General features: G+C 39.9%; 1 protein-coding gene across 2 annotated transcripts; it reads right to left on the bottom strand.

Annotated features, from left to right (window-relative positions):
* Positions 1-375: 375 nt before the first annotated feature.
* LOC144662464 (anion exchange protein 2-like) lies at positions 376-11,901 on the bottom strand. 2 transcript variants are annotated; one of them, XM_078523275.1, is made up of 3 exons: positions 11,222-11,901; positions 9,129-9,428; positions 376-2,774 (listed from the first exon to the last, which is right to left on the bottom strand). In XM_078523275.1, the coding sequence occupies exons 1-3, from the start codon at positions 11,807-11,809 to the stop codon at positions 909-911; spliced, it is 2,754 nt and encodes a 917-aa protein (XP_078379401.1). In that variant the 5' UTR covers positions 11,810-11,901; the 3' UTR covers positions 376-908. The 2 variants fall into 2 exon arrangements, with proteins under 2 accessions (XP_078379401.1, XP_078379400.1); XM_078523274.1 differs by having other exon boundaries at positions 378-2,774; positions 9,129-9,553; positions 11,259-11,586.
* Positions 11,902-14,768: the final 2,867 nt, after the last annotated feature.

Here is a 14,768-nt window from a genome sequence, read left to right as displayed (position 1 = left end):
TAGATATTTTCTGCAAACCGGAAATCATTTTGTTAACGCATGCGTAATTCATCTGACAAGAGAACAGTGCGCGCGCTGACGCGCGCTAGTTGTACGCGTACGCTTTTGAGATTATTTGCATGTGTAAAAAAACTGCTTTTTCTGGTTCAATTTAATCTGACTGATTCTCAGATGTGAAGTCAACTATTAGTCAGGAAGTTTTTCGGTAGTTCTTATTGTTTCATCTTATTTGGCGAGTTTGAAGAAGTGCTCGAAAGGAAATTTTTTTGCAAATCTGGCGCGTACAGATAGCGTGAGTAACCCGTACACGCAATACAGCGCGCGCTCTTTTAGCACCTTAGCAACGCGCGAGAAATCCGTCAGTGGGCCCTTAAACTAATCCTGTTATCCCTTATCCTTAAACTATTTTTCCCGTTGTCCCTTACCCCAAAAACCCCTAACAGGGCCTCCTCAATATACTGAACTAACTAGAACATTTAAGTTCAATGGGAATTATGTTACGCGGACGGGGTGGTTTGTTTGTACACGGCGGTGCCTTTTTATCGTTTCGTTTTTCAAGTCAGCACAACGAAAAAATAAATGTTAAAGTTAATGAAAATGGTGTTGCTGCAATAGTGTAACTACGATTCGTACGTACACGTAAAAGATATGGCTGAACTTTCTCCATTTAATGTACACGTATTAAGATTTTTGTACACGTATAAAGGGAGGACCCTAGGAAACGTGTCTACAAAAGGCAACACAACTGGACAATAACAAGGTAAGCTTAAGAAGGGCATTTCGTCTTCACCAACAATGTTTTGTCTTCCTGTCTATATAAAATATATAATCGTTCGGTTTTATCTATTATGACTCCTATTCTGTAAGTTAAAGTTATTGGTCGAAAGATGCCTAAATATTCCTGTAGTTTAGATAGGGATATGAATTGAATCATATTCATCCAGATCACTGTCATATACATCTTCTACTTCAGTGTCTAAGGCCTCCAGTTCTTCGGTTGAGAAAAACCGCTCTAAAAGCTTTCGAAGTGGAATCATGCAGATTATAAAGAATGGGAAAGCTGGTGCGACAGCAGTGAGCTTCATGGCAACCAGCGCACATACACAACACACTTGAACAATAGTAAACATGTGCATCTTGCTCGTTTTAACGTTCGTGACAAATTTTTCATCTGGATGGTGAGCAGATGGAATGAAAAGAAGCTTTACTCGTTCAACCAGCTGAATATGTGATAAAGAGGACACTCCAAGGAAGATAAATACTCCAAAGAGAACCGCGATGGGTATAAGACGCATTACTGGTGAAAGAAGAACCGTGAAGCCAATCAGAAGGTGGATCACAATGTTTGTGAGACGTTGTTCTTTTACTTCTATCAGATGAGGATGATCCCCGGGAGCGTGGTTTGTACTAATCACTGTTAAGGCGTGGAAATGAGACAGCGTGTGAACAGGAGTGGCGCACATCCAGGGCAGACCCAGAATAGAGCACAGTCCAACCAACAGTCCTAGAACAAAGAGATCCAAGTTGTAGCCCATGCCTTTCTTCAATTTATGGTCTTTTTTGTCCAGAATAATGCCAGTAAACTCGATCTCCATGAAGATCAAGATGCTTACAAGAATTGCTGGAACAAGAGCTGCAAAGATAGCACCGGCAGACATGGTTTGTGCAACTCCCATTGGGTTAATAAGCCAGCTGTGTCTGTTGGGTGAAGTAACGGAAAGCCCATCAGGAACCGACAACTTCTGCGTGTACACACCCGCTGTCAGCCAATCAACCGTCACCATAGCAACAATGGCAATAAAAACTCCAAAATCACTGACAGTACGTCGAGTCCTCGGCCCAAAAAAATGACTGTGACGCAACTTTCTCAAAAAATAGGCAACAGAAAACGTTCCTAGCATCAAGACTGTGGAAAACAGGGCTGTGTTAGCTGTTGTGTGATTTTTGATGTAATTTACCGCCTCGTTATCAGTCGAGTTCGAAGGAACCAACAAACTAGTTGTGACACCGGCGTTTAAGGGGTACGCTTGAAAAACGTGTCCCACGTAGTAAAACGCGTCGTATAGAAAAATAATGGATATCATTAAGGCAAATATTTCTTCTGTAAAACGTGTAAAGTAATTGATCAGAAAGCATCCCTCAAGTGCAACAATAATAAAGCATATAACCATCACCCATATTCCGACCCACGCTCGCCAAGGAAGGAACTCAATTTCAAAACTCTCGCTTAGTTGAAATGTACTCTTTTCAAACACAAGAAGTGGACCCGTAGCCCCAATTATGATGAGTGGCTGCCCTGCAAACAGCGAAAACAGAACTCCAGATAATGCTGTTGCCAATATCATTTCTGAAACTCCCATCCAGGCGTTGGTTTTTTCACTCAGCAAACCTCCGAAAGTGATGGCTGGAGCAAGGCAAGCAAAGTACACAAAGATTATTGTTGGCAAACAATGAACATCTAAGGCATCTTTAAAATCGCTGAGGTAGAAGGGGAACCGCCTCCTGACATCACGTACAAGCCCACCGCAAAACTTGCCCGTCCTTGAAAGGGGATCATCAAACATATCGTTTTCTTGAATCGCCTCACGGAATGTTTCTTTTTCTACATCTTTACTTCTAATTCCACCTCGTCGTCTCCTAAAAGCTAGCTCTTTGGCCTGATTGGCTAAGATTGGCACTGTTTGATTGAGCAGATTTCGGTCCCATTCTCCTGGAGGGATAATAAGACTGTCACCCATAAAGCTGGCAAGGGATTCCAATAAATCCTGTCGACTCTGAAACGAACATGAACAAAACTCTCATTATTATATGGAGGAGAATGTCTTACTGGGAACTAAACCACTCGTAGATTCCATACGCCACTCCACCCGGGACCCGAGTGGTGTATGTTCCGTACGAAGGACACTCTTGCGAGTGGCATATCGCTCATTGCCTAAAGCCCGGGCCAAACGAGGATGAGAGTTGATGAGAATCAACTCTCATGAGAGTTAACGTCAAGTCTCATCTACTATCACCAACTCGGGCCAAACGAGAACGAGAGTCTGTCAAACTCTCATCGACTCTCATGAAAAATTTGAGCACGTTCAAAGTCGATGAGAGTTTCATGCCACGGGTGAAAGTTTGAACCCTCATCAACATCCTCGTTTGGCCTGGGCTTAACTCATTGACGCCACGATTCTCGTGTCGTTTGTTGTTAGCAAGCACCGACACAAGGTTTAATTTGTTTTACTAAGTAATGAAAAAGAATAAGTTTTCCAAAAAAGTTAAGAACGAGAACACCATAATGGGAACCTTGACGATTTCAAGGCTTTTAGAGGGAATTCTTCGCAAGGAATTTCACAAGTGAAGATGTTGTAAAGAAGAAAACAAAAGCGGTTGATAACTATCGGCCGTCAACACTTTGCCGCATTCAAGTCAAAATCAGTGATGTTTTCAGTTCTTATGTGTAATTTAGTTGACAAGTATTTTGTTTGATCGATTGGAATTCAGTTAGTGTTTCTATATCCCGGGCACGGGTGCTTTGTATTTTCTATGAAGACGAACGCTGATTTGTAAAACTGGCTCGATCATTCGAAAACAATGAAATAAATTCGGCAACATCAACTTCATCTGGTCTCCATATAATAAAAAGAACATTACACGTTGGCTCGAAGATATGAATTTAATGTTCTCGTGGCAAAAGCGATGTCTCTACGCTCCCTCGTGAGATATCGTTTTTGCCACGAGAACATAAAATTCATATCTTCGAGCCAACGTGTAATATCCTCGATGTATTCATTGGTCGAGTTCCGGAAGGTCGACACACATGAATGCTATTACATGTAACATTCAAGCAAGCTGTCTTAGGGGTATTTGAGCTTGTGTTAATTAGATTTCTACTAGTATACTAATGCAAATACACACTGATTGGCTGAGCTAGCGTACACTATCAGCAATTGTAGTTCACCACTAAATTATCTGCGATTCTTATTGGTTCAAATTGACCACGTGGTGCGATAGTGTTTGTCCGCGGAGAGTCATTATCAGCCAAGTGCCGGCCCGCCCGATGAAGAAGCGGGCCTACAGACAGAGAAACTCCACTAAATTCACTGCATTTAGTGAGTTTCTTGTCTGGTTTTGTTTCGTTTGTTATAGTCCAATCATTTTGTGGTTGGACCTGCAACTAATTGCAACAACCGCAAATCATTTCGAATTAGTCTCAAGATCAACATACTAAAAGTCCCAAAGGATCTATGCATGGGAACATCTCGAAAATTTAACGGATTCTAAGTCGTGCTTTTGCGTAACATGAAAACGAGGCTCAAAAACAGAAGTTCTGTTATTATGCTTGTTTATGGCCAGAATTTCATTTATTTTATCCAAAAACCATGAAATATACTTTAAATATGCTTGAAAACTTTTATCCGGAGGAAAAATTAATCAAAAAGTATTCAATAAGCAAAATAAATCTCATAATATTTAAATTTTCAATCGTGGAGCGAATCGGTCTACACCAAAAATGGTAGTTGCGATAGTTTATTATCCTTTTATGGATCGCACAAAAATTTGCAAGCGAGCCAACAAATAAATATATCTTTCACAATGGTGAAATATTCTAAAAGAACATCGTTTGTTAAATGAAAATGAATTTCACAGTTTCTTCCAGCTCTTGTGTCAATCACCGTCATCGTCGCTATCATCGAAATCTTAATGGGGTTAGCGATGTTGTGGCGCCGCGAATGTTTTCAGAGTGGAGGAAATACATGTGACTTCACTTGGGTTCAGGTCGATCATCGATAGAAGTGTTATTGATGACTTCCCCTGATGGTTACCCCGATGGACAGCTTGCATCATTCCAGCCCATGCTGGGCGTGTGGTGCTAAACAGCAGAAACGTCTTCCAAAGTATGTCCAAATTCGCTGTGGATCTACTTCTCTTGCAACAACTACGTCATTGTACTTTATTTCCACTTGTGATTGCCTTGGCTCAGATGGCGGGCGTAGGCCAACGTTTCCAGCTGCTGAGATGTCTTGAGGACTTAACTTTCGTCTCGGGACGCTTCTTTTTCGGTTAGTGCCAGGAGTGATGATACAAATCATGCCCATGCCATGAAAGGTGTCGTTACCGTCAAGGATACGTAGATTATGGTCCACATTGTCAGCTATGTACTGAGCAAACTCTCCGTCATAATCTGGCATATCAGTTCCCTGGTTCAATGCAGCATTTTTATTAAACAGCTGTACCTCTTGGTACGAAGAAAAGAAGCCATGGCGATGAAGGGTGTCTATTAGAAATCTCGATGCGAAGTTGTGATGAAGCTGCACTGCTAAACCAACTTGTAAAGGCGCAAGAATCACTCTAGGTCGCGCCATCTGAACAATAGCCTGTCCAATTGATGCTAACTTCACGTTATCTTTACCAACCAGAATACCCTCCAAAAACGTCTTTAACGTGGCTGGAAGGAAGTCAACGTTTTCCTCAGCTTCTGTTTCGATCGAAAGGAAGACTTCGTTAGATGTTTTAAGCAGTTTGATCTCATTCTTAATCAACCTTGAGGCAGCCGAGTTCTGATAATACTTTATTTTTCCGAAACCAAATCAACTTCGTTTTGCTGTGAGTGAAATTCGTGCAGAATAGCTGATGCAGTACTTCTAAATGTTACAACATTTGGCTTTCGTTGATCTCGGTTATAATAATCTGATCGCCAAAGTGTTCCTGAAGTCTTGCCTTCATATGGGTGTGGCTATATGCGGCAGTAGCTGAGTCACCAAGAAATTCCTCCATTAGATCCATGACAGTAATTATGAAAGTTCGCCACGTTGATAAAAGCTTCCTTTTTTTCTTTTCTTACTATCCAGCTGATCTGACGCACTGAATACTTTTGGCATTTGTTTTTCGGTCCAGAAGTTGACGCTGCATGGCTGATGGTAAACAGCACCGGCGGCCGGCAAATCATAGACATTTAAAATTCTCGCCTGTTCCACTTCAGCCCAAGAATCCCCCTTTCAGAACATGTGTCTAGCACAGTCTCTCTTGTCTCGAGGGTTCAGTGTCACACGGAAACTTCTCCATTTTGAAAGAAAAAACTACTCTTGAAGAGAACTCAGAATACACTTACCTGGTCGGAGCACAGAACATTGAAGTTCTTAAACCATTTTGTTCGATGGAGATTAAAATTTCTGCAGGCGTCAAACACAGCACACTATACCTGCGAACTCACCCGCCTTGGGTGTGAGTCTCATACACGCCTCCGAGTTAAAAACTCACGCTTTTATTTCTCTTTCTACACGAAAATTAAGCTTCCTTAAATTGTATCACTATTTTTGAAGAAAGGTTTAAACATTTCAACTAGTTTCATTAAAAAATAAAAAAATAAAAAATCGCTCCAGATAAAAAGCCAACTTTACTTAATGTTATTCAGTTCCATACACAGGCTAGGGTTGCGACTTTTTTACGCGGCAAGCAACTAAAATAGACATAAAATTAAAGCTGTGTATTGATGAAATATCACAAATTAACTTGATTTCTAAAATAAGAAAACCTTCCAATTGAGATATCATTTCAAATTTTGTTGTATTTTTGACTTTTAAGATATAAACACGCGCTTTTTTTGGAAAAGCTTTATTCAGCCTCGTTTCCGTGCATCTCTAAAAGCGTGTCTCGGAGCTTCTAAAAACACCCATTTTTCAATGACTTGCCCTGCCGGGATTTTCTGGGACTTTTGATATGATATTAACGATAAGTTTCTCAGTCAAAAACCGTTGGAATTTCTTCTGTTGCAATTAGTTGCAGGTTGACCCATTATTTTTAGTAAAATGACTGGACTATTAGTTTGGCTTTCAGTTAACAGAATTAAGCCTTTTATCCTCAAAGAGTAAAAAGAAAAAAAAAATAATTTAAGATGCTCTTTATAGGATAGGCGCGCGGGAGAAAACGTAATGGTGAACAATAAAAACGATAGAGTGTTTTTGTCTCGGAAAATATCGGCATTATTGTCAATACTGCACTGTCTGAGTTTGCTGACGACAGGTAAAGCAAAATCACGTGATCTATTTTAACCAATTGCGCGCGTGGATTTTGGACAGTGAACGAAGATTGTATATTAATTAGCCGATAGTTCCTCGACAGAACACTCTAATTAACAATTATTCTGCGAAATCGCGCGGAATATCGCCTGATACTTAGCCGACGAGGCCGTAGGCCGAGTTGGCTAAAATCAGACGATATTCCGCAAGATTGAGCAGGATAATTGTTTTATTATTCAACAAATTGTCAACAAAATACATTTTGTAGCTAGGAAAAACTGTGGTTGTGCAGCATTTCTAAGATTTCGGGCGAATCTTGACAACCTACGTATATCGCAGGATATCTGTCATGTACGGATGACAGATAACAATCACATTTTGACCATATTTGGGCAGCGCGCGCATTTGTTGAATAATAATGTACAATCTTCGTTCACTGTCCAAAATCCACGCGCGCCATTGGTTAAAATAGATCACGTGATTTTGCTTTACCTGTCGTCAGCAAACTCAGACAGTGCAGTATTGACAATAATGCACGAAAATCGTGCATTATTGAAGGTGTCTTCAGCTTCAAAGCTTGTAGAAGTGGAAGAAAAGTATTTTCCTCAAATTATCAACGATCCAATACCAAACAAAATCGAAGAGGATAACAACTTGAAGCGCTTTCATGTTCAAAGGTAAACTGCAGCTCAATAAATACATTTTTGTGTGCGATTGACTTGCTTGTAGTTGCTTGATTGTGAAAGCCATCGACTTGCATTGAACAAGTTTCTCGCTGACTGTATTTATGAACGACCACAGCTGATGAACGATTTTATGAACCATTTTAAGTTTTATTTCTGTACGGCTAATTTGTGATTTTTATATTATTTATGTAATCCCGTGTAATTATGTACTACTACACTTCTTATTTTTAAACATTAAGTTTGTTGTTTGAAGTTCGTTAAGTCGATGATCGCTTGCAGTTCGATGCAGTGTACTCAGATTGTATATTAAAAGGGTTAGAGTCTGTTCGTTCGTGTTTTGTTAACAAATACACGCACTTGCTGGCCTCACAATGAACTCAAAATTTTCAATACTGCACTCGGCTACGCCTCGTGCAGTATTGAAAATTTCTCGTTCATTGTGCGGCCAGCGCGTGCGTGTATTTATCAACAAAACACTCACAACAGTCTCTAACCCATAATTAAAGTATTGCAGTGACCACTATTAGATAAACTGGCAATCTGATTGGCTAGCAGTGGTGGTCTGATCAACAATTAGACGACAAGCTTGAGGTTTTTATCAGCTGATAGTTGAAGAGCAAATATCAAAAGCTGATAGAAACCGCGAGCGAGCCGTTAAATTGTTTTACCGTAATTTGATAGTGTTTTTATTCAGTGAAAGTGTTTATTTTTTGAAGTTTTTGCTTATGATTTCGTCAATTTTACTCATTGAGCTCTCTCCGTGGGCAGATTAATAAATTAGTGTCCGCTGGCTAGAGGTCGGTAAACTATCGCCTCATCGAGCTCATAAGTGTTCAGTGTTCTCTTTGGGTACACATTGAACTATCATACAGTTTGGTCGATCTTAGCCGTTTTAACTTTCTTCGTTTGGCAGTTACTGGGACATCTACACAACATTTGAAAACGTCAGCGTTATAACGTCTTGATTGCTGCAACACAATTGTTTGTTTAAAAACTAATACACTGAAATTTTGAAATAGCTGTGAGACCTGATCACGCTGTTATTAGAATTATTGCCAAGGTGGAGTGGGTAGTGCGGATAGTTAATGTAAACTCGATAGCATGTTATGTGCAACCTGAAAATCCCCGAAAATAGTAATTGTTCGATGTGTTCTACTGGAGTTGGTATCCGTTGGGTGAAAACATTAAACAGTGAAAGGATCAAAAGAGATCAGATCAAGACAACATGCATATGACAAAAATGAAATCGTGTGACGCCTAAGTCCAGATTTTCCCCAAAAGATTCCAGATTTCCATACCATTAGATATTTAAAAAATATATATATATATATTTGGACAAGCACCCCATCAGGTAGCCATTTCTTTCACCACCTTTCTGAAATTATGCCCTTGAATTGCATAGGCAAGATGAAAAACCGGAATGTTTCAGTTCATTTACCTTTGCTTGATAAGCAGACTCCAGAAAAATTTTATCAGACATCAAGGTTGAAATTGAGCGTCCAACTTCGTGATAGTCCATTGTGTCATCTCCAGGCCCTAGCAGTACAAACATGAATCGCACTGGTATTCTCACTTCAGCAAAGTTACCCAGATCACAGCCACTAGCAAGCCTTATAAATGCACTGATTATACAGGACAAGTCATTATGAGCTCCAACTAAAACAGTGGTGGCTTGAGCATTTTCAGGAATTTTTCCTCGTATATCAGACCTCTCGTTGTGATCTTTTAATTGTTCTACGTTGTCGTCTGCAGAATGATAGTTGTTAACAGTCACATTGAAATCCTGCTGCTGATTGACTTGAGTCAGCATCTCTTTCAAGAGGTGGCAACAATGCTGGTTTGCCTTTGATACTAACCAGCGGCCTGAAATTGAGACAAAGATGAGACAAATTGATGAGACAAATTGAGACTAGCTTTTAAGAACATTTAATTTCCAAGGACATCTGTAGGTCCGAGACATAAACACTCTATTGTCTCTATTAGTCACCGTTGATTTTTCCGAAGCGGCAAGCTTAAATTCTAAAAACGAAATGAGCTGTATTTATTAAAATTTTAAACACTTAATTTCCCGGGAGCGGTTTCAGAGCCACCTAACATCGCTAGAATTGATTCAGTTATTGCTGCGAAGCCTTAGCGTAGCCAGCACACTATTTATGACTGTCCGTGTGGGGCCTGGGCGCTTTATATGCGAGTCACACTCGATTCAACTATTTCGTTGGAGATGATTTTAACAACACGCTGTTGCGTGATCAGCGGCGGTAGTTGATAACTTAAATTTCAGCGGCGCGTGCGCGCCCGTTTCTGTTGCGTACATTAAATCATACCGTTTAATTTTCAATTTGCAATCCGATTTTCCGTTTATACTTTGTTTAAATGTGCGTGTTCGTGTTCGAATGTGTTTGTTCGCGCGCTCGTGACTTTGTTACTGTAGCGTAATTTAATTCATTTCAGAGAACTTTGTTGTTTGAAGCATTGGTATTGTTCAAGTTGTGTTTTGAAAAAGTCATTTGAGAGAACTTTGTAGTTCAAAGCACTGATATTTTGGCACAGATGGCCTCGTTCTCACGTGAAAAGATTTAAGAAAGTAATTAATAGACCTCTTTCGATATATTAAATTCAGCTTGGTAGCGAGGCCTAAAGGACACAAACAAAAGAAATTTTACAAGCATGTTTATTCATTTCTTTTGTCTAGGCCTCGCTACCATGCTGAATTTTAATATATCGAAAGAAGCCTATTAAACCGATACTGCTAGGCTGTAAACAATTTCAATTAATGGTGTCATAACAACATATACAGTAATCAAAAGTAATTAACGCCGAAAGTATAAATGGGACAACGAACGATTTCATAATTATAATTGAGTGTAACCTTTGTAAGGTTTCAACAGTACGGAGCAATGTTGTTCACTTTTTTTGCATGGACTTTTGATTTTAGTTTGCACATCGCAAACAGACCTCAAATATAAAGAGAATTTGAAAACATAATATTGTACTTGCCACTCCTTGCACTCCCTTACCCTCCACCCTCCTTCATCACCCCTCCCTGCCGAACGCACTCCCCAAATATTCAGTTATTACTAGTTCTATCAGTAAACAAAGTTAATTACCAGTATTTCGCTTGCTGAGAAAAATCATATCTTTCACATCTGAAGATGTGAAAATCCAAAACATTCCTATGACCTTCCGTTCCGTTCCTACTGTTAAATAATTATTATTCTTATAACTTACTTCGCAGCACTTTACTTGCTATTAGCAACTCCTAGTTTTAGGATATTTTTAACTTTGATCATTGTAATTTTTGCATCGAGGGCCACTAGTTTTTCAGTCAATTTTACTGTCACGTACCACCCTCTATAAATAAAGTTGATAACTAATATAATTCTCATTCTTATTCTTCTTATTATTATTATTATTACTTTTTTTGATTAAAAAAATCAGCGATGATTCGCGAAAAAATGTTAGTTTCACTGTGATAACAAGCATTGCAATTGCCCGAGAAACGCACATTGATGGAATTTAATAAAACTATATGAAATCATCCAAGGGACTAAAATTAAGTTTCACATACATGGGGTCACTTGCATCTTCGTGTTTGGTTCTTGGGATGGGTGCATCTTCAGAAAAAATTTGTAACAGAGCATCATGGGTGGCTGTCGGCTGTCTGGGGCGTTGACCTTGAGGCATGATCCTTGAAAGACGCCTGGCAATATTTTTTGCTCGATGCTTTCCAACTTTATTTTGATGTTGATGCTCATGTCTTGTTAACAAAACTGTTTTAACTGCATTGCATTCTTCGTCTCCTAGCTTTTTCAGCAATTTGATTTCGTCGATTATTGCCTCGCAAATGGAAGGCAAATTATCTCTCTGAAGATCCAACAAGAATACTCCATTTTGAAGATTTGTTTCAACTTCTCTTAGGCTTCGATATGTCAGACAAGGAATGTGTGGTTTTCCCCATCGATCTGCGCTTTCTTCAACATCTTCTTCAAGTTTAATCCATCGCGCTCGTTCTTTCCAAACTAGTTCGTTATCACAACTGACGAGTTCCTCTAGTTCCACAAATCCCTCGTGTAAGGAATGAATAGAATGACTATCTGTTGGACTGTGGAGGGAGTCCATGTTAAGGCACTGTACGTGTCCTTAATAGATACCTTTGCCCTGTCATCCTTTTTAACACAAGACGGATTCACCACAGGCATTAATGACGTCATTAACTGTTAATAAATTTCTCATTATGACGATCAAGATCGATTGTAAGGGAGAGTACAATGTTCTAGTGTCTGTTTAATTTATATTTTACGATTTGGCAATTATTTTAGCTTAATATGCTTGCCTTGTTTCCTAAGGTGATTTTCTGGCTCGACTTTTCGCAAGCCATGCAAAGATAGCCGACAGTGAAGTGGTGGTAGAATGGTTCTTTCGTATTACATCGCGCGCGCTAGGATTTGGCCGGACCGAAACATTTCACACTCGTTTCCCGAGAAACTCGTTGAAAGATTGATTGTGATTGGTTTTAAGATAATTCCTAACTAGTGCACTTCGCAGAATTTTATGCATTATTAACGCGCGCACATACACCAATGTGTTCAAGTTTGCGATGCATTCTGGTGGCTGCCACGTTGATGTGATATCCCACGTTGATGTGTCTAAACGTGGATCAAATACTAAACTCCGTGGATAAAAACGGCCGACCGGCGAGCTTTTAATATGTTTTATAATACACACTAAACCTACAGAGATATTCAATTCCATAAAACAAACATGCGTGGTACTTGTCTATTTAAAATTCCGCACTGGGATGTGTTATGTAACAAACCTTACGTAACCTAACTCGTTAAAATTTTAAACCTAAGCTCATTTAAAACACTAACACCAGTACGCTCTTAAACAAAAGTCCATAACACGGCAACTCAGTACTGGATTTTTCTTGACATGTAAGTTAATTATTCCAGACTGATATGTCATAACTAAATACTTACACACGTATGTCTGTGCCAAATACCCACGATACACAATTCAAACTTAAAGGTGGCCCGCGGGTATTTCAAGGAGCAGAGGTGCTATTTTTTAAATCGACTTTTGGGCATGAAAACCTTAACCGATTTCTCTGATTTTTAGTGTAGTCGAGATAAAAAATGTTCAAATTTTATAAAGCTTTAAAATTTGGAACAAACAATAAATGAACACGAAATATTAGCAATTTTAGTCTCTGCCGCTTCGATTCGCCAGTTCCACAGCATGCCGGAGAAGCGGGACAACGTATACAACAATAGTTTACTCGGTATTTTAAAACATTTATACCGTATTTATTCGATTAAGCGCCCTGGGCGCTTATTAAATTTTTTGGACCTTGAGAGTGGGCGCTCATAGTCAATTTCAATCGCAATTTCAATAATAATCAACACTCCTCTTGTGCACTTCAGGGTATTTTTCTGAGGGAGGTGGAGGGTGGGCGCTTATTCGAGGCTGGCCCGCCGGGCTCTTATTAGCCTGCGAACAGGCTTTCCGTAGTGCTCAACGGGCGGAGCAAAAATGAAAAGGGAACGGCGCTTCGCGCCTCGTCGCCGGTGCTTCGCGCCGTACGTTCGATCGCTCCCGAAAGCCTGTTCGCAGACTAGGCTCTTATAAACTTTTCTTACCTACAGGGCCGGGCTACAGGGTGGGCGCTAATTCGACTTTTCGAGGTTGGGCGCTTATTAACTTTTCGCCTACAGGGTGGGCGCTTATTCGAGGTGGGCGCACATGCAAGGTTGGGCGCTTAATCGAATGAATACGGTATGTGTTTTCTTTTCCGCTTGCTTATTCGTTTGTATATCGCATAGTGTGTTTTATATCTAGTCCTGTTTACAGCAATTTATTATCATACTCCATGTTACGGCTGTTGTAGGTTATTTTCACTCGTGTGTCGAGCAATAGAGACCTTACGCAACAGGAATCGAGGAGTATCCTCCGACGCAGTCGTTTTTAGGGGCGATCGTAACGTTCTTCAAGACACCCCTCTGTAACAGACCTGGTGACACCTGATTTTCCACCAGGTTTTCAACACAAAATCGACCAGGGAAGTCAAAAATCCACCAGGTTGATTACTTACTTTTTGTATGCAATACACTTAGCGGGGTAATCGTGCACAATTTTGAGCCGCGCGCCTGTTCAAATCGCTCTGAATCATTCACAAGCTCGTATTACATACAGAAAAGGAAACAGATCTGCTTTTGTCTCTTTAGTGACCTGCATGACAGCAGAACAAGCGACAAAAACAATAGAAAAAAAGTTAACAATTACTTTTTGCTATATTTACATCAAGTTATAGTCAATAAATTATCTTTTTGCCGCGCGTCGTTTTCTTCTGTTTATAAAGGTTTTGGTTGATTTTTTCCTGACCAGGTAAACAAAATTCTTCACCGGGGAGAAATAAAACTGACCAGGGATTTTTCAGATAATCACCAGGGACCAGGGAGGACAAATTTCCACCAGGGAGGGAGTTTATCGTGCATTTTTCCGAAAGGAAACAATTTTTTTTAATAAAACCTAAACTTTCCAAAGATTCCTTGATCTGTTTGCTGTCTTAACCTCGCTCGAAGGCTTTCCTACTGGCAGTGAAGTCGAGAATTTGAAGTCGACGTGAAGATAGGTGAAGTTTGTTTTGGCGATGTTTACAGTCAACTCTCTCTCTTAACGGACACCTCTATAAGACGGACAACTCTCTTAGAGGGACACCTGGTGTTGGTCCCGTCCCTGCCGTTTTTCAGTCATTTTACTGTAACTAAACTCCCTTTAAGACGGACACCTCTCTAAGAAGGACAGCTGTAGGCGGTCCCGAAGGTGTCCGTTTTAGAGAGAGTTGACTGTATTTGTTCATGGCGCCTCAAATTATTAAACTGGTTTACATTCCTGTCTAATCCGAGGTGAGCACGCTAAAAGAGGTAATTTTTGGTAGAATTGGTGTATAGGAAATATTCTTTCAACTAGTGCAAAAAATTTGATTGACCGCTTGAATTTCCATCAAAGTAACGAATTAAAATTTCTAAGTAATTTTCCTAACTAAGTCCTTGGTCCGGACACTGACGGCAACCAAATA

The sequence above is a fragment of the Oculina patagonica genome, chromosome 8 (genome assembly GCF_052425735.1).
Source record: "Oculina patagonica isolate OP01 chromosome 8, crgOcupat, whole genome shotgun sequence".
NCBI lineage: Eukaryota > Metazoa > Cnidaria > Anthozoa > Scleractinia > Oculinidae > Oculina > Oculina patagonica.
This window is presented reverse-complemented; position numbering and strand designations above follow the sequence as displayed.

Excerpts from the sequence above, each read along its gene's own strand:
- LOC144662464 (XM_078523275.1), bottom strand. The coding sequence starts at position 11,809 with ATGGACTCCCTCCACAGTCCAACAGATAGTCATTCTATTCATTCCTTA. Across the intron at positions 9,429-11,221 it reads TTAGTCCCTTGGATGATTTC|GTAGAACAATTAAAAGATCA; the intron begins ATATAGTTTTAT and ends GCAGACGACAAC. Across the intron at positions 2,775-9,128 it reads AGTCTGCTTATCAAGCAAAG|AGTCGACAGGATTTATTGGA; the intron begins GTAAATGAACTG and ends TGTTCGTTTCAG.